At 39.8% G+C, this 20,442-nt stretch overlaps 1 protein-coding gene across 1 annotated transcript in view; it reads right to left on the minus strand.

Annotated features, from left to right (window-relative positions):
- Positions 1 to 17,745, minus strand: part of npr3 (natriuretic peptide receptor 3) — a 29,772-nt gene extending 12,027 nt beyond the window's left edge. The window contains exon 1 of the mRNA XM_020102355.2: positions 16,792 to 17,745. Within this exon, the coding sequence (XP_019957914.1) occupies positions 16,792 to 17,449 (658 nt within the window). The 5' untranslated portion in view covers positions 17,450 to 17,745. The remainder of the gene's footprint in view (positions 1 to 16,791) is intronic.
- Positions 17,746 to 20,442: the final 2,697 nt, after the last annotated feature.

The following is a 20,442-nucleotide window of genomic DNA, read 5'->3' on the forward strand; positions in this document are numbered from 1 at the left end:
TTTTTTATTCATAAAAGCACAGACACAAAATTGATATACTTTACCTGAACTGAATAAACATAGACATATACAGATAGAAGAATTAGCTCTGAAGAAATCTACAGTATGGGCAACAATGCCACTATTGCAAGCCCAAGTAAATGCATCATGTACATGAAGCACTGACAAACCAGCACAGGGAGTAGGCTGATGTTTTTTTCTGTTCCACTGAACTTTGGATTTTTAGGTTTCATTTTTTTAGAGATGGGTGGTCAACATAAAGCTGCAAGTACTCACTAACAGCTTGAAGGCCATCTGGTAATTTGTAAAATGCTAGAAGGGCTGCCCATGTATGGGTCATTGCTTTGATAATAATAGCAACAACAAAAACAATAATGATAATAACAGTTGTAGCTTTCATTACTGATTGAACACAGCTGGATGGGCATTACGAAATGTGCCCCACCTCCCAATGGGGGGCAGAGTGAGTCACCAAAACACTAAACTGGCACAGATGAGGAACCAGACACAGTGTCTACACAGTGGACCTTCAGTCACATTTTCCAGTTGTTTATCTCAGGCCAGTCTGATAGCACAGATACGTAGAATCAGTCTAAATAAGATGCATAACAAAGGACTGACTCCATCCTGACTGCATCTTCATGATAAAGAAGTGAGGCTGATGATGCTTCACATTACATAGCCAACTCTGTGACTTGTGCTGAGCCAATCAATCCATCCAGATTAGTGGTAGCTAATTATCATGGGGACAAATGTACAAAAATAAATAATACAAATAAAATAATCATCCATAATATGAAAACTAGTTACTATACATGTTTTCTTGAAAACTGATCTACAGCTTCATGTGTTCATGTGTTTAACAGACAGATATACTGATGCAGGTCAGTGAGAGAGAGGGAGATGTAGTTACAGCACTAATACCATACATAGTTAGAATTCTCCTTTTATTTATCCATGTGTTTCTGAAGGGGTCTCAGGGAGAGTGAGCAGTGATACACAGCTCTCCTAACAGTGACAGAGAGTCTTGCTATTCTCGTTTGGAGCTGTATTTGCAGGGTCTTTAAGGAAAGTGTTTGCCATAAAATATCAAATATAGATTTTCTGTACAATTTTCCTCCACTGAGTTGATACAAAATTTTCCTTTGGTGTCCCCATGATTGAGAATAAATACACAAACAAACAAGAAGCTACACAAACAAGGGTCGCAATTGAAAACACAGTAACCCCAGCGTCCCTTTTAATAAGGAAGATTCAGAGTCTTGCTGGAACATTCCTCACAACTCTGTCACTTAAACACACCTCCTGAAATATCCCTTGAGTCAGTGGGACAAACTTCACCTCAGTCCTGCCAGCACTATAGCACCCTTTAATTACACTGGGCTCTACACACACTACTGGCCCTGTGTATGCTCTGCAAGCCATTCCATGGGGCAGCGCTTGCAGCCAGCAACATTTTAAAACTTCTGGATTTTCCTTTTTGCTAGGGCACTGATGCTAGTTACAAATCAACTGAGGAATACGGCAGCACATGGTGCACTTAGTGTTTGCCCACAATGTATTTCAACTGCCCCATGTTGGCCAAAAACTTGAAAAGCTACAGCATTTGCAAATAGGGTGCTATTGTGCAAATGTATTATGCCATAACTCAAAACAGGGATTTGTGTTGCTGGAGGTGTCCGAGGTGAACAGGATGAAGAAAAATGAGTAAGGTGGACAAAGCTCATTATATAGTAAATCTGACTCAGTTGGAAGGAGCCAAACCTTGACATAGATAGATACTGTAGATTAGCAGATAAATGACCATGGATAATGTAACTGATGATGTTCCAATTTGTTGTTATACATATACCATTGTCATGGTAATGTATGCTGTCTTTACCCTTTTAAGACTGAGCCTTAAGACTTTTGTGGCCATACAGTAAAAGCGAGTCATTGCCTGTGCAGGAGCCCAGGGGGAGTTCTCTCTAAACACAAAGACTTCATACAGACTCAGGATGGGAGTGCATGTCTCAGGAGGATTAACATCAGAAATGGACCAATCATGAGAGGGGTGCTTCATCTTCCCTCCTAAGTGGCTGTTACTTGTTGTAATATTGTGTGGTTAATAGAACACAATCTGTACAAACTGATTAGTTTTTTTTAGAAGCAAAGCATGGGGTGCTGAGTAAATGAAACAAAGAAGTGGATATAAGTAAGAAATAAGTGCAGTGCTAGCTGAAAATGATCATTTTGTTCTAAGATGAAGAGGGGAACAGTCAGATAATGTGAAATATCTCAAACTTTACTGGGTTCTGCAACCACGCATAGATCATGCTCATCATGGATATATCACATTCACAAGAACATGAGCTCACCGTGACCTTGACCTTTAACATCCAGGCACAAAAATTTGAATCAGTTCATCTTTAGTCCAAGTGACCATCTGTGCCAAATCTGAAGAAATTCCCTGAAGCCTTAAAATGTCAAGTTCAAGAGGCCAAAAAGTGATATGGGATTTTACTGTGACCTGGCCCTTTGACAACCACTTTCTAATCTGCTTATCCTATGGTCCAAATGAATGTTTCTGCCAGATGTAAGGATATACATGTATTGCATTCAAAACAACACTAAGTCACGTCAATTAATTTTACTGACTTGACTTCTTCCCCAGAGTCTTTGTGCTTTATCGTTGCACATCCAGGATCGCGACAGTGGCCACATCCTTACTGTGGATTATTATTACAAATAAATTGCTTAGACATACAATATGCCTGCTCACATATACTACAGTTATTGTTCATATCTCTATCGTTATAATTAAATACACCTCTTATTTCTTTCTCATGAATGTCGCAAATATTATTTTGATGTGCTCTGTTAAATCTTTTGCAATTCTGTCCACCCTGGGAGGAGGATCCCTCTCTCTCTGAACATCCTTTGTTTTTACCCCTGTTAGAGTTTTTTGGAAGTTTTTCCTGACTCTAGTTGAGGGTTAAGGACGGAGGGTTAGTCAAGGTTGTCACGGGTAAAGGGCAGGTTGTCGAACAAATTGTTAAGCTCAATGAGAAAAATTGTGACTTGTTAACATAGGCTTTATAGGATTTGATTTGATTTGCCGAAAAACCCATCCTTAGCTTTTTACAAGTTTTGGTCAAGTTTAAGTGTAAATACACAGTGAACCTTTTCTGTATATAACAGCTGTGGGAGTGTGAACAGAACCTTAAAAAAGTTGGATAAAGTGGAGACAGTGAACAATTAACTGATGTTTCCAGTAGCCTTCCAATGTATTTGTTAGATTAACAACATATTTAAAAAACGTCTAATTATTGTTTCTAATGAACAGTGAAAGTCATATGAAAATTCAGCAACACTAATATGAATATGTGACTCTGGCCTATTATGCTGTATTCTTTACATTCTCTAAATTCCTTGTAATGATGCAGTTTTACTTACAGTGATGCTTAGTTTATTTTACATTTGTCTACTTGGTTTCATTATTAATGTAACGAGACTCAATATCTGAGAAATTCTATTTAATTTGTCTAATCCAAAGGCTAAAGTACTGTACTCACCGCAAAATAAATACATTCGGGAACAAGGCAACTTACTCACTAGATTACTAGATTTTAGAATTTTGAAGTTAACTCAATCTACTAGCTTTTTTAAGAAAATCACCTACAGTTGTGGAAAGTATATCTTTTCTTCTGATCATTTATATTTCATTATTATGATATATTATTGCATTTTTAGTGTTACTGCTCTGCAGGCTCAGGGGATTTAACCAGTATATTCCACATATAGATGTGAAAGTTTTTACTCACCACAATTTTATTCGCAAAATGGACTGGATTTATTTAGAGCAGAGATGTCAAACTCAAGGCCCGCGGGCCACTTCCAGCCCGCGATAAAATATCATGTGTCTATCTTAACTGACCTGCCAGTGTGCAATGCTCGGCTAGACGCACACAGAGCGAGCGAGCCCTCCTCTGCACGCGCCGACTGAGAGCCAGGTGGAGTCCACGGGCTCCATAGGCCGAGCTGCGGTGCGAATAGCCCAGCTAGACACACACAGAGCGAGCGCTCTTCTCCACTCCCTCGCATTTGATGATATCAAATCATTTTAACAGCGTTCCAGAGATCCCAGTGACTGCCTCAAGTTCACCGTGTCTCTCAAGCTTATCTCTCTCTTTTTCCTTCTGTCTTTCTCACTCCATCTCGCTCTGGCCAGAGAGCCAGGCGGTGTGCACAGGCTCCACTGGCCGAGCCATGGTGTGCAATGCCTGGCTAGACTCACATGGAACGAGCGCCCCTCCTCACCTGCCAGTATTTGGTGTTATTAAGTTATTTTTCCAGTGTTCCAGAGATCCCAGTGCCTGTGTGCTGCTGTCTGTGCCCCGTCAAGTTCACCCACACACTTTTCTCTGTGATGAAGATGAACAATCGTCTCACTGATGCACACCTTCACTCCATCTTGAGGGTTTCCACAGCACAGAACCTAACCCCAAACATTAATGAACTGGCAGCCAAGAACAGATGCCAAACATCTGGCTCTTGCAAATGTACATAAAAGAAGAATGAAGCCGACCTAAATATGTTTTCTTTTGCAATTTATCCAATATCCTGTCTTTCCTGTTTAACAAATGTTGACTCTGTTTGGCCCTCGATGTAGTCCCAGTTTTTGTGATTGAGTTTGACACCACTGGTTTAGAGATTCTCTAGTCATATTGACAATTCAGAGCGCTTTACATTACAAGGCACATTCTATACAGCACTTCTATACACAGCCCTTTTACTATAACAAACCATTGACACATTGACTGTCTTTCCCATTGACTAAAGGAGTTAGGTGTTGAACCACCGACCTTCTGATAAGTGGAAGACCCACTTTAACTCCTGAGCTCTACCACTATACTCAACCAACAACTAACTTTCAAGACATCATATTTTCCTTATGGAGAGATTTGAGGTGGCCTTGCATGTGGACACAAACACCTGCAGAATGGCTTAGTAGAGTTGAAGCAAATTTGTTTGTTAAGTTTGCAATGCTTTCAAATATTCTTTGTGTTTTTTATTTGAAAAGCATAAACCAATCAAAGTTTTCATTTTTACAGTGCAGCACTGTCCACAAATACATCATTTTTCTAATGCTCGTCTCCTGTTGCAGTTTAACTAAAACTGATTTTGCTCTGATCACATCATGTTGTTGATCTCAGCCACACATTCATCTGTAATTCAATTATAAATGCACACCCTCAGGCACTACTTTTGCCAGACCTGTTGGACAGAAGCTGCCACCTTTTGGGAACTTTCACTTAAGGATACATAGTCAGCAAGAGATGGTGTAGTTATGAATTTTCATTGTAGAGACTTCAAATCTTAAAAAAAACATTCAGCTAAAAGGTTCAGTGTGTAAGATGTAGGAGAAAAGAATTGATTGGCTGAAATTGAAAATAAAATAGCCCTAGTGATATTTTCACTAGTGAGTTTCCTCAAAAATTGTTTTTTTCTATACCTTAGAAGGGGTGCTTTGTATTTAAATACTTTATATTTACATCAAGGGAAACCAAAAAAGGACACTTTATCTTCACTGTTCAGAGAAATAATGAATTGAAATTCACAGTCAGACTTTCTGCAGCTAAGATCTGATACCTGATTCACTTTTCTTTTCGCTTTTGCCTCTGTACAAGACAGACATCTCTCACAGCAGACAGTGCAAGCCAGCATCTGTACTCAGTCAAAGGTCAAGAAAAGTGCATTTTTGAAAAGCAACAAGTCCAACATGTTGTGAGTTGTCTCTGGTGATCTGCATCACACCAGTGTCAAAATGAGAAGGTCGATGCCACTGTCATATTTGTCTAAAAACTATGAAGCCACAGACAGCAGGTGGTTAGTTTAGTGCAGGACAAAGACTGGTAAACCATCCTATTGAAAGCAGTCAGCAACACTATATTGACACAACTGAGGTATGTCTGCTGCAGAGATCATTGGACCTGAGAACATGCTGACAATAAAAAAAACCTTCATTGGTGCACTGTTTGTGCCTGTGTATTGGTATGTTTCTATATTTCACACAGTAGTGGGACAAGTTTACCTTTAGGGCTCTCTGTCTAGAAATCAGGGGAAGGAAGATGTGAAGATGACTGGGTCACACACAGGGCATTCAACTAAGAGACTTGGAGAGAGTTACTTAATATGTTCCAATGTTTCTTTATTATTTTAGCAACAGTTTGTTTAGTAAAGTAAACAAAACTATTTGGTTTTGTCAGGCACTGAAACTTCTCGGTTAGATTGCTAAAAGACAGAGGAACCAAAAATGGCACCATCAGAAACACCACCATCCTTTGGCACTAACGCTATACACCAGAGATTAGCCATATCCGAGTTGCAGCCAATACTGCCTTTCTGTGGAGATCCAGCTGCACAAGAGGAGCTGCAAGATGCTGCAACAACAATGGACACTCTATAGCTCAAATCCCCTAGATGAGTATGCAGCATGTGATTTAAAATTCAGACTTGACTGAAAAAAACAGATGTTACTGCCTCGAGAGATACTTCTCTATAACCTAGTTTCAAATAAAAAAAGGTGAAACTGTGTCAAGAGATGTTTTTTATCACTCTTCGAATGGAGGTTTTGAATGGAAATTACTTAATTAACCTTCACTCTGCACTGACAGTAGGCTATAGTATCGAAAAATGCTGCCTTGTGCTTGGCAGAATATGATCAGATTAGCCATAGTGAGGTTGTGGTTGTTTCTGTGTTGCACTGTGCTGATGATGAATGTGGGTACTGGACTTGGGTAGAAGAGTGGGGTTACATCAGAGGTTTCTCACAGAGCAGAGGCAATAGGGCAACCTGGTAACAAGTACTTTAAGATGAGGGATGAATCCACACCATGTCAAAGACCAGCACACATCAAATGTGTTTCCTGATAAGCTGCACTGTGGAGGGTTTGTTCAAGCATCTGCCATTGTAGAGTCAGTCTGTTCTGGGGCATGGGCATTAACATCAACAACTGCAGGGGGCAGTGTTACAAGAAGCCAATATGTCTGGTTCTTATAGTGGCCTGTAAGCACATATTAAACAGATTAACCCTATGGTTGACTGGGTATAGTGCACTCACACACAGATTCAAATGGGTGGGGGTTTAGAGGATTAACTGCAGCTGTGAGACTGAGGAATTGCTTAATTCTGGTCCTACTGGCAGACAAAAACAGCAGGGTCACATACTTATTACCATAGCATAGATGCTTTACATAGCAAAGTGCAAGTTCCACAGAGAGATGTAGGCTTCAGTCATAATAATATAAAGTAACTGTTGCAGTAGGTGCCTTACAATCTCAGATCCAAACATACAGAATGTCAAATATGGGTAAGAACAACATGTGGAGGGCAGATCCTCTGAATGGCTTGCTTTAGACAAATTGCTTGAATCTTAGCACAGTAACTAAGATCACTTCTAACTGGTGCTCTTGGTCTGCAAATGTGTGATCAGCTGATTATTTAAAAGTTCAGCTTGTAAGATTTAGGTGAAAGGGATCTTTTAACAGATATGGAATATAAAATAATCCTACTAATGTTTTCACTAGTGTTTAATCATCTAAATTGTACAATTTGTTTTCTTGTTTCTAACCTAGATTGGGCCCTTTATATTTGGTAAATGGTCTGTATTTATAAAGCGCTTTTCTAGTCCTGAAGACCACTCAAAGCTCTTTACAGTACAGTTTTACATTAATTCATTCACACACACATTCATACAGTGCATCTATGTGCAGCACTTTCTCTATGAGAATAGAGATGACGGCCACTCTAACCCCTGAGCCACTTTAAACCAGCCACTTTTAAATACTTTAAATCTACATTGGGAGCGGGTCCTCTCTACCGAGGCCCCATGTTTTTTTTTTTTTACAGTAGACCGAACTGGACAAACTAAAAACCTTTTGAGACAACTGAAGCTACCACAGGCTCTCTCTCATGTTTGGAAGGGGAGGGTGGGGTGAGGGGTATTCAGCTGCAACATGCAACTATACCACTAGATGTCCTTAAATTCTACACACTGAACCTTTAAGTTAACATTAATTTTGCTTGCAGATATTTGTAACTCTAGTGAGTAAGCTTAAAAGACAAAAAACATTTAAACAGTTTTCACTACCCATAACAGCTTCACCCATGTCTGATAGTGAAAATCTTTTTCTTAACAAAGAAATAAACTTAATGTAATAGTAATAAACTTTCATTTGAATCAGCGTATATATGAGGACATGGGAACGATTCATTATAGTTTCTATAACTTTTGCTGTGTCTGTACTTGAGACGCCCCCTCCATGTTGGACGTGTTGGCTCCTTGGTTTCTAGGTATTAAGCAACTTTTACAGACTGGACTTTGTAGCGTCTGTGGGCTCGCCCAGTGAAATAATGTCATATTCCACTTCCTGTTTCTGTTTTGTCGACAAGCTGTGGACGATCAGAGGGAGCACTTGTATTAGCAGCCACACCTCTCGTCTTGTAGTCATCATGAGTGCTAAAAACACCCACTATGTCTGCAGGGAGTGGAAGTAGAGCACCACACACACACACACACACACTCACACACAAACACACAAACACAAACACACACACACACACACAAACACACTGCCTCACTATCGCAGATCAGTGAAACTCGTAGGAAATAACACAGATACTAGTAAAATATAGTCCATTGGTTTTAATAGCAGGGTATTGCGATATTTTTGTGCTATTAAAGTACCATGCAACACATATTCAAGCCTTTCAGATTTCTGTATTCCTACAGACAAAACTCCCGGAGAGGAAGACTGTTGAGCGTGATATGTGATAGTGCTATACTGTGAACTGAACACTGGATAAACATTGGAAATAGACATCAGCATGGCTGTTAACACAAGAACAAAACTACGCACAACATCAACTGGGAAAGGGTCAAAGGTCAGACAGCTGGAAAAAGATCAAGGAAGCCTGTCACACAGGACAGACAACAGAAACAGAGCAGACCAGAACCCCAGAAGAGGATACTGCAGTTAAGATCAAGGACCCCATTTTAATTGGGCAAGTTTAATGACATTTACAAAAAGTTGGGTCTTGGTTGCACAGCCTATGTGGCTGACACCAAGTGCAGTATTTTGGTAGTATTTTGATTTGGGTCGGCAACAGCACAAAGTGCAAACAGGCTAGCTGAAGTGGAAAATACATCACATGGTGGATAAATAAACAGACTGTAGGTCTGCTGTCATAGCTCTGACACAGATTATCCAATCACAATGACGCATGGTAACAACAGCTCAACGAATAAATAGATTGCTCCACGATATGATATTGTTATCTGGATGCAGACAGAGCAGCATGACGTGAACACACAGCAGCACAAATGTGCCTCCAAAGGCAGATGGTGTGGGGTTTTTTAAGTTACTATATAGAAATAAATTGTGTAAAAAATGTCCTTTCAAATTCAAAACAACTTCTTGTGAGTGTAGGCATCAACTGATGCATATTAGCTGAAAATGCCTGATATTGGCTTTTCTACATTGGCTGACTAATTAATGAGCCATGATGACAGAACATGTGAATCAAATGTCACCTCTGTTCACATCTACAGTCAACAAAAAACCAACCAACAGTTGGCAGCAGTTTGATAACTAATCTTGGTCTGTCATCTGTTTTTAGATCAAAACCTTACATAGTTAGTAATTACAGCTGCAACAACTGTTATGTGAATTTGAAAATATAGGAATGAAAATCTATTCCTGTTTATTTATCCTTCCTGTTAACATGTCTATTAATTAATTTAAACAAATATAAATACACTGCAATAACAGATATCAAATATATATTGATTACACAGGGGTCCTGAACTCTCAGCTTGACAAACACTGCAGTAACAGATGCTAGTATAGAAAAAGATGTTGTTTGTTTAAGTCAATTCAGGAAGGATAGGATTGTTCCTTTCTACAAAAACCACTGTACTCGATATACATGGAAACTAGTATATAGTAATTAGTGATCTATAAAGGCAACAACAAACAAAAAGAATCAAAAGATCAATTTATCTAATAATCTTAGCTTACATTTTACTAAATTTGTGACTTTTCTCAAACCATCAAATTACATCAGATATGAAATATGCCATAACCCATATCCCAGTACTGTTTTATTAACTGTCAGGGACATCATTTAAAACCTAAACCTTAGGAAAATGGCATGAACCATAGGGTTGGGTGGTATCCACAAACACTGTTTGACCTTCCCCCATTAGCCTTGGGTATTCTGTATTACTGGGACTAATTAAAAATCACTTCAGTGTTGGCTTGCATTAAGAAAAATAGCAAACATTATATACATAGGCCTATTAGAATATAATGTATAAATACATAAAATATACTTAACAACAATACATTTACAATTTTTACAACAAATAAACAACAAATACAAAACTCCAGTGCAAATACAGCAGAACAGAATGAAACTACAACAAATTGTCTGGCAAACAATGCATTTCCAGCCAAATAATCAACAAAAATCTATTAAATTTAAACACAGCTCTGTTGCGTACAGTGCTTTTAGAAATATCAAATGATAAAAAGTATCCATTAAACTACAGACAGTAATGAAAATGTACATAGGGTATACATGTATTCTGAGACCATGGCCGATACTGTACATTGGTTCATATTCATAATGTAAATCAAATAAATTAAAAGACGAGCCCTAAAGCAGCCGTAATAAAAAAACAAACAAGAAAAATATATATAATAGTAAGAATAATAGGAGCATCCTGAGCCTATTTTGGGTTTATCGCCAAGGCTGAAGGAAGTTGCATTTGCACATCAAGTTGTGCACCAAATATCTTTACTTGGCCTCCAGCTTGGCAAGAATTCCAGCTTTTATTGACTTTGTTAACTTGATGTCCTGGAGTCAAGCTGGAGCATGGGGACAAGAGCAGAGCTGGTCGCATAGTTTTTTCCGGACAAAACATCGGTGAAGTAACATTTGTGTTTCAGTGCGTTCTGAAAAGCCTGCGACGCGTCTTTTACCTGCCTGGTAAGTGACATGTTGCTTCTTCTGTCATCAGACAAGACATGTCTGATTACCTGAGCCTGCTTTTAATTATACTACTACTTAATTATACTGCTACTAGCTACTTAATAAATAGACTTAAATATATTATATTCCATGTTGTTCTAAGTCCGCCATCGCCCAATGATGATCAACATGTGTAATAAAATCTAGCCTACATTCATATGACTTGGGCTGTAAGTCTATTTGTCTGCCTATAATAAATTGATGTAAGCTTACCGTAATAAGAATATGCTCTGGGAGTTCACTCTTTTCAGAGGCAGCTGTGTCCGAGGGCCCACTCTCATTTTTGCCTTTGGTCCTGTGTTGAATTTGGAACAGCCAAGTTAAGATTGTGACTGAAGAAATTAAGCAACGGACAATACAGGTTCGTGATTGCAATGGGAATGTTGGTAGCGTGGTTATGGCTGAAAGTTTTTTTTTCATCAAGTTACCAGTCCTATAGTGCATCTCTGTGCGCAGCAGCAATATTGTCTGCTGTATGGTTTTAAGGAATATAAGTTGTCAGGAGGCATTTTGATTCAAGTTTCCACTCAGGTGGAATGGTGTGGACTGACAGGGACATATAGGGTGCCTTACCTAACTACCATTAACTGTCTGCCCCGCACAGCAGCACTTGAATCTTGTTTCTAACTTTTTAAAAAAACCTGAGGGCCAAAATCATGTCCTTAACTTTTTTCCCACCATTTCTACTGCCTCCATTACAGTTGGTTGTGTAGACGTGGTTGTGAGCCTGGTTGGTGGTTGTGGGGGTCCTTCAGTGTCAGCAGGAGGGTTTGAAATTGTTGAACTTGAGGAAACTCATCCTTGTTGCGTTTCGTGGGTTATTGATTCTGAGATGGGCCATTAACGGGCCATCTCTCGCTGTCATCGTCTTCATGAAAATCTTCCAATGTCTCGTTGGTGTTCGCTGGCTCTCCCTTATCCTTTTTTTTATAGAGAGGGAACGCACTCTCTTCTCTCCCCTCTTTTTCCCATTTTTCTCTGCAAACTCCAACTGGTCGAGGCAGATGGCTGCCCACATTAAGTCCAGTTCTAAACGTTTTTTCAAGTTCATAAGGGAGTTTTTTCTCTCCACGGTCATCAGTGCTGCTTATTGTGGGAACTGCTGGGTATCTCAATTTTGTAAGGCCTTACAATGTAAAGGGCCTTGAGATAATGTATCTTGTAGGGCTTGGTGATATGACCTCAAATCAATATCACTTTATTTGAAAGTTTTACCACAACTACAATTAATGCCGTTCCAGTCACTTTAACCTTGATGTCCTGTCTGTGTGCGTCACATTATGTCTCAAACAAACACAATGTAAATGTCAAGTAGTGTAAACGTCAAGTACTGTACGTGTCCTAATAACTTCTGATTAGTGTTGATGTTAACTGTTAACGTGTAAAGTGAGAAGGGAGGACATGAAGCAGGATAATATAGCACTGAGAGCTGCCACTGCAAAATGAACATAGAGGAAACCCAACAGTTTATGAATGCACGCATTGGGAAGAGTAATAACTGAATAATCAACATGAGCATAATTGATACATTTAGATTAATTAGCATCTTGTGATTTGGGGCTGTACAAATTAAACTGAATTGAATTGTGCACTGAGTAACATCACAATATAATATACAATGTGGTCATTGAAGCTAGGGTGTGTAAACATGGAAAAGCTAGCATGGGCAGGCTACACCCCCCCACCCCCCAACGCTAAGTCCATATGAACATACATACACTCACAACCTTTCCATGACTGGTTGTCTAACCTCTGGCTATTGTAAATGGTTTGTATTTATACAGCGCTTTTCTAGTCTTGATGACCACAGTACAGTTTTGCCAATCACCCATTCACACAGTGCATCTATCAGCATGCTGGGTGGGGATTGACCTGCCAACCTTCTGGTTGGAAGACGACCACTCTACCCCTCAGCCACATTTGTGTGTGTATGTCTCTCTGGATGAAGACTCTGGTCAGGCACAGAGAGAGCACTGGCAGGTGTGCACAGTCCGGCAGGTTGGTCACTGACAGACAGGTACGCCAGCCAATCATTTCATGTTTTTTTACAGTCATGTGAGACAAAAAAGTGTTTCAAAAACAAATGAACTGCCTATAAACAGTGTGGATGATTTTCTGGTTTCACTCGAGCTGAGGAACTATCCCAGTCATATCTCATTTCTAGGTCTTTTTAGGGATGTCTGCAATCTAGTTTGACGCTCTTCAAAAGTAGATAAAAAGATCATCACTAGTTTCCACCATCCAACTGATCCTGATCAGCGGTTGGCAGAAGCGCGCACAGACACACACACACACATAACCTTCCATGAATTCATGGAACATGATGTCAATATACATTTTCTCTGAAAAAAGAAAGCTAAACTTAACCTTGATGTAATTCCCAACACTGTTAGCTCTGATGTGATGTAGATTCAATTCAATTCAATTCAATTTTATTTATATAGCGCCAATTCATAATTTACATTATCTCAAGGCACTTTACATTTAAAGGTCAAGACCTTAAAACAATATTAACATAGAGAAACCCAACAGTTCCCACAATGAGCAAGCACAGGCGACTGTGGAGAGGAAAAACTCCCTCATTAACAGGGAGAAACCTCTGGCAGAACCAGGCTCAATGTGGGCGGTCATCTGCCTCGACCGGTTGGGGTGAGGAAAGAAAAGTAAGGGGGGAGGAAAGGAGAGATGGGTGGAAAGCGGGGGAGAGAAGAGAGATGAGGTGGGTAGATACTACTAAGTCCTGTGACAAATCTCCTGTTCTACCACATCCCCGAGGCGTTCTACCGGAGTCAGGTCTGGTGACTGTGGAGGCTACTTAAAGTTCATGTTCATGAAACATTTTTGAGACTTGAGTATAAAAAAAAAATAGATATAAATATATATACGGTAACTAACCCCAGTGACCCACAGTGCATCCATAAGCATCAGCTGCTGTGATTATAAGGAAACTTGGGAGGTCAGTATTCTGCAGATGTACACAAAGGCCAGGGGAAATAAATATCCTAAATGATAACATGAACTTTTTAATTGTTATCAGGGGCTTTGACAGTCAAGACAATACAACACCAGCTATGTATGCAGAATGACTGTTTAATAAGATTGTGCTGTTGAATAATATTATCGAGGCCAGGGACATTGTTTACAAGATCATTTAGGCAGTTGCATTTGGCTCATGCCCATACGCACAATATGTACAGCCTCTGTAGAATCAATCAAAAACCAAATCAATCAAATATTCACAAATCTCTCCTCACAGGGCTTAGCAAGGGGCAACATCCTCTGCCCTTAACCCTCAACTACAGTGAGGAAAAAACAATCATGTACTGGAAATATGATAATGACAGTAATGAGTGCTGGCAGTGTGCTGCACACTCACTTCTAATCTGAGAGATGCAACATCAGGGTCAAATAAGAAAGTTGGGGAATTGCTATAATAATATATATTTTTAAATTTATTATATGTACATTGTTTGATTCACATATGTACACATGCTAATCAAACCCTGATACAATGTGCTGAAGTAAGCCTCTGCTCTCTAACACTGCTCAGTTGTGCTGAAAAGCTGTACAACCTTCAAACCCCCCAGTTAAGCACCTGACATGCCGGGAATACTAATTTCTCACCATCAGGTGCTCTTTGTGGTTCTTCAGCATTTAGCAAGTATAATATATGCTAATGTATACAACAACCACTCCTGTGATATGAGGTGATGTAACCACAAACTGTTCTGACCAGAGGGCTGCAGGCAGCAAGCTGCTCGTCAGTGCTGAGGAACGAATCTCCAAATACCCTCAACATACATTTATTTTCATTTGATTTGACTTTAAAATGGGAGAAACATGCTCTCAAATCAACAGCACTAGTGTAGTCATTAGGCTTGAACACAGCGAATGTGCGTGCACTTCTACATTAAACTATGCTAGTACAGTAGCCTTCTAATTTATGCTGCATGATCTTATGTAAGAAGTTTAATATTCAAAATTTGTTAGTGTTTAAGGCAAACGCAATTCTGTTGCAGGGTCTCGCTTTGTTTTCCAAGATAATAAATATTTGCTCTGATGATCCTTGATTTGGGATTTTCATTGGATATCTCATGGGACATTTTAATCTGTTGTATATTCTTCTCCTGGAGCTGTTCACTTGAATTAACAAATTCAGTTAGCCCATCTGAGAGACTGTCATCTGTCCAGACGTTAAAGGTATTGTATGACTCTAACCACTCACAGCTTTAGGCCACAGAGGAGAGAGGACGTCCTGTTTTTCTCACTGCCTGTCTACCAGTACATGTCCCCTAAAGAATTTGAAGCACCTAACCCATGCAGCTCATCTCTGATGAGATCTGTACATGACTGGATGTCCCGTGCCAGTAGCATGCAGGATGTTATATAAGTGTGTGTTGGTGCTGAAGGGTGAGGAGCCCATCAATCAGTTTCCTCCTCAGTGTCAGCTCCTGTTACGCGGGAGAATGATGATGTGGCTTTACTTTTAATTCAGAATGTGGCTTGGCTTTGGTTGATCAGTGGACAGTTTTGCTGCAGCTTGAATGTATGATTTGTAGTTAATCTATCAATTTTTTCCCCCCAATTATTAATTCAGCTATGCCACTTGTTAGGTATTATTATTGCCAAAAGTGGCATCTTATCACTGTAGATTCTGTGTTGTGTTCCATTTTATCAGTTTATTGTAAAAGAAATCAGCAATCATTCATTTTCAAACATTGTTCTGTCCCAGCTCTTTAAAAGGGTAGATTGAAATGTAGATACCTTTCAGCAAACCTGTGTAGTCAGTCCAGTCAATACAAGCCCTGAATCATATCATATGGATATGATCATATCTAATAAATGTAAGTGATCGGTATCACTCACTCTCCTCTGAACAAAAAGCCTGAAGCTCAACTGAAGTTTATATGACGCTTCAACAGTCTGTGTTGATGATCAACTTAAATGAATGTGTTGAATCAAATATTCCCTCTGTATTCCCCAGGTAGTTATTACCAGATGTGGAATAAGAACACACAAAGGCAAAATGGTAGCAACTGTTTGTAATATTTGCACATATGGGTCTATGATTATTATTATTGTAAAATATATTAAAATATAGACATATGCTTTCACTGTCAGGATGCTTCGTAGTTTCTGTATCTATCTATTTTCAATTCATTTCCGATTAATCTCCTGAGATCTTTTCTTATATTCACCTGTGTTAAAACAGAGCTCATTCTTTTCAGGAAATTCATCAGGAGGCAACACTAAACTGAATACAACCAAATGAACAAACTAAAACATGAGAATATTGTCAATATATGAGTAACATATGTTGAGGTATCTATGTATAGATTCATTTTATTTAGCCTACATGTCTAACTACAGAATCAGACTATTTGGTTCCCTCTAAGGATCCATCTTCATACTATCAGTGAATAAACAGTAAAATGAAGCCTTACTTGAGGAGTAGGAATTTGTCATGTGGGATTCTCATCTACATCACTCATCTGAAGACATTTAACTTGGCTAAGGAGCTTGTGATATTAAATGTCCATCAGCCTTTGTAACACAATCATCTGCTGTGGATAAACTAGTCAATACTTTGAGCTCAGATCATTTGACCACATCTGACCGACACTTTTTAAAGCCTGATGGAAAACAGTATTTAGGTATGGACCACTCTGTATCCTGGATTGAGGCCACAAAGGGAGTGTTGAGAAGTGCATTACCTTCAGTGTCATAGATGTTGTGGAGGATTTTCTCAGTGTCCAGACGATCCTCCAGGTAAAAATCGTAGATTTTGATGTTGAGGTCAGTCATCAGATGATAGACTCCCTCCATAGTGAAGAAGCAGTTCCGCTCCTCCTTGTCGTCCTCGAACACGAGCAGTGCGCTCCTCCAGGTGAAGTGCTCGAACATCGCGGTGAAGGTCTCTGCCATTTTCAAGTAGGACGGGGCGATGCGGGTCAGGTGGGAGTATTCGCTCTTCTTGTTGCTGAAGCCGGTGGCCAGGGCACCTGCTGAGATCACCGGGATGTTCCAGTGCGATGCCAGCCTCACCACCGCTGCAGCCTCATACTCACACACCGGACCCAGGATCAGATCCGGCTTCTGCCCACACGACCGTTCCACCAACAGTAACATGGCATCATTGGCACAGTCGGAGTTCTCAAAGTGGATGTTGAAGTGAAAGCCGGAGAACTGTCCATCTGTCTGGAGCCGTCGTTGTGCGTAAAGGATCGCCGGAGCGACGCGTGCGTGTGAAAAAATGTAGGAGTTATTTCGTGGCAAAAAGACCAAAACATTTATGTCCTCGGTGATGGTGTTTGTCTCAACTGGGCTCAGGACCATCAACAAGTACACACACAGTGTGGTGAACTGTGGCATGATGCGACTTTCCAAGTCCCACTAGAGTGAAGTACGAAAGTGTTGGAGAGATGTTCTTCAGATGTTTCTTTCCACAAGTTGGCTCCACTTGGCAGAGCAGCTGCACACACAAAGCCCACCGCCGCCTCTAAATGCCTTAATAACTATATTTGTCTGTTAAAGTAGCGAATCTGCCTGAATGTGCGTGTTTTATTCAGCATGGAGAATCCCCCCGAAGCCTCCTGAACCTGCTCAAAATATTCTCCCCACAGTTCCTGCCAGGCACCGAGATCCTTCCAGCTCCGCCAGCAGCACCACACACGCTGGCTCCGGCCTGGAGTTTTGAAGCATCTTCTCAGGATTATTCCTGCGTCATCGGAGCGCTGCCCACCTCCTTCTTAAAGCTACACTGCTGCCGAGCTCACAATGAGCCACTTCAACCCAGCTCCGGTCAGTGCGCAAGTTTAATGGGAATTAAACCCCTGGAAGCCTGAAACAACTCACAACATACACGACTCTGAGATGTATGTATTCATCTGTGCAGAGGATGGAAAAAAGAGAACATACTAATGTGTCAAACATGAAAAAGATTATGGGTTTCATCTGTAATGTAACATTACTGACAGACTGCTCACAATCACTGACTGCAAGTTCCATTTTCCATTTATAAGGTAACTGCTGGGACACTTCGAAAACGACATTTGGGTTGTGGAGCTAAGAATGCAGCGTACTCATACTTGTACTCATAACGTAGTAACAGCAAGTGTTGTTTAATGCTAGAGGAGCAGCTGGTGTACCTCTCATGTTGTTGTATGAGGAGGTAGCCTCAGTCTGAGCCCAGGACAGGGATGGAGGATACTAGTAGTTGTAGTAATTAGGTCATTAATTATCATCCTCTGTTCTGTCCACCAGCACACTCATTATGCTCCATTATTTACAGACTACTGTGAATACACTGGTTCTACCCAGCCTGTACGAGATGTATCAGCCACACTCATCAACAGATGATTGTTTGAGGGGACTATTTGAGTGTGAGCATTTGATGCTGATGATTTTTATGATATCACTTAATGCTTAATGACAGAACTGTGTTTGATAAACTGGGTCAGTTCACTGTGGCTCCAGTTTCCCCTGCTTCCCTCTGTTCAAGCTGAGATGTTTCGTCATCATTAAACATTTCATCAAGATTTCATCATAGAAGTGTGGATAAGAAGTGGACTAAAACAATACATAATTAACATATTAATAAATACCATGCATATAAAACAGTTATTGTTATTCAAAAAGAGGAGGCTTGTTGCTCACCTCAGCGTCAAGTCAACAGTGACTGTTGAGCCTTTTCCTCTGCAGGAGGAAGTGTGAGAAACATTCTTTGTGTCTGCTTCATCACCCACAGGTGACTGAGGTCTTCTAGTATATACCTACATTTAAGTGTTGATCTCCTCTAGATGTTTCTGTTCGTAACTATAGATATAATACAATTTGTAAGATGTTAGACTGTTTGTAACATGGTCACCTTCTCCTTCACTACGTTATGTTCAGTGATAACTTTTTTGTTTGTTGCCCATTTGTTTGAGGGTGTAAGGAGAACCACTGTGAGATTTGAACCAGTTCAACCACAATGAAATCACAGACAGGAAGTATTGTTGTGGATATAACATACAGTCTGTGGTTTTGTTTGATGGTTAAAGAAGTAGTGGGCAAAGTTTTGCTTACAGAGACAGAAATACAACAGTGGTAAATTACCTTAACTGGGGCTGCACTCCTTCATTTTTTTAGATGAACAATGAACCAAATGACGTTGTGTAAATCCACTAGTGACAACAGTCCACAGAGAATCAACACCAGTGCTCTTCCTCTCAGCTATAACTCATTGTGTCAGTTTCTCTCTCATCAACTTTGTTTCCAGCAGCAGACAGCAGTGGAAGCCAGTGTGCTCAGTGTGTTCACCATAACAACAGTTTGTTATGCTGCCCCTAAGTGGCTAAATGATAAACGCAGCTTTAGTTAAAAGGGATTTCAGCAAATTATACTTTAGAGAAGCTAATTTTAAGTATTTTGTAAATTTTTGTGAATAAGTCCAATCTATCGTTCGCTTCGTGTGAATCTTTAAAGTTTAATAAATGTAGTGAATATAAAATCCAATATTTCGCTATTAATTTGTACAGGAGTAGATGTGTAAAGTAGACTAAAATGAAAATACTCAAGAATAATAAGAAATGAACTTACTTTACATTACTTGAGCAAATACTTCAAATCTCCTTCCACCTTTGGTCTCTTTGTATGTGTTGAACGAACTACTTGTTTTGACACTGATGTCATAAAGAGTTGTATTATAAGCTTGTGTATTGCACAGAGATTCATTTTACAGAGTGACTGACTTCTGTGCAGCTCCAGAATGTTAAAAAATCATCAACCTCAAATCACATCCTCAATTAGCAGCCTTGCACTTATCGTGGCACATGAACATGTCACTAATGACTCACCTAGCTAGTCTCTCAGAAGACACATTTTGTTTGCTGGCAAGTGGAGTGGAATTTGCTGACGTACATGCCAATGTTTTCCACAGCTCTCGTTACACTTAAAATCATTAAATCATTACATGAAAAGGTAAGGTATTATACTGGATGTGAAGCACAATTCTGTGCTGTTTTTATCTGAAATGTCCAAATTACACCAGGAGGCACAACATGGAGATATTTTGCAATTATGTTCATTAAAGTGAAATCAGCACCTTGTCATGTAATGACACATTTGAGCAGTGGAAGTTCATCTGTGCAGACTGTCCAGACTTATAAAAAGTATGGAGTATCATTTTAATCCAGCTAGAGACCTGTAGCTGAGACCTGTTACTGTACTTGTTGTTTTCCTCCCATGTTTTTGCAAAAAGGCTCAAAATCAACCACTTAATTACCCATGTATAATTGGACGGTTAGCTGTTATTTACAGAACTGCATCATCACCAAGATTAGAACATGGCTGTTAAAATTCCTGAACAGTATATTGTTTCCGTC

Source organism: Paralichthys olivaceus, chromosome 4 (assembly GCF_024713975.1).
Source record: "Paralichthys olivaceus isolate ysfri-2021 chromosome 4, ASM2471397v2, whole genome shotgun sequence".
Classification (NCBI taxonomy): Eukaryota; Metazoa; Chordata; class Actinopteri; order Pleuronectiformes; family Paralichthyidae; genus Paralichthys; species Paralichthys olivaceus.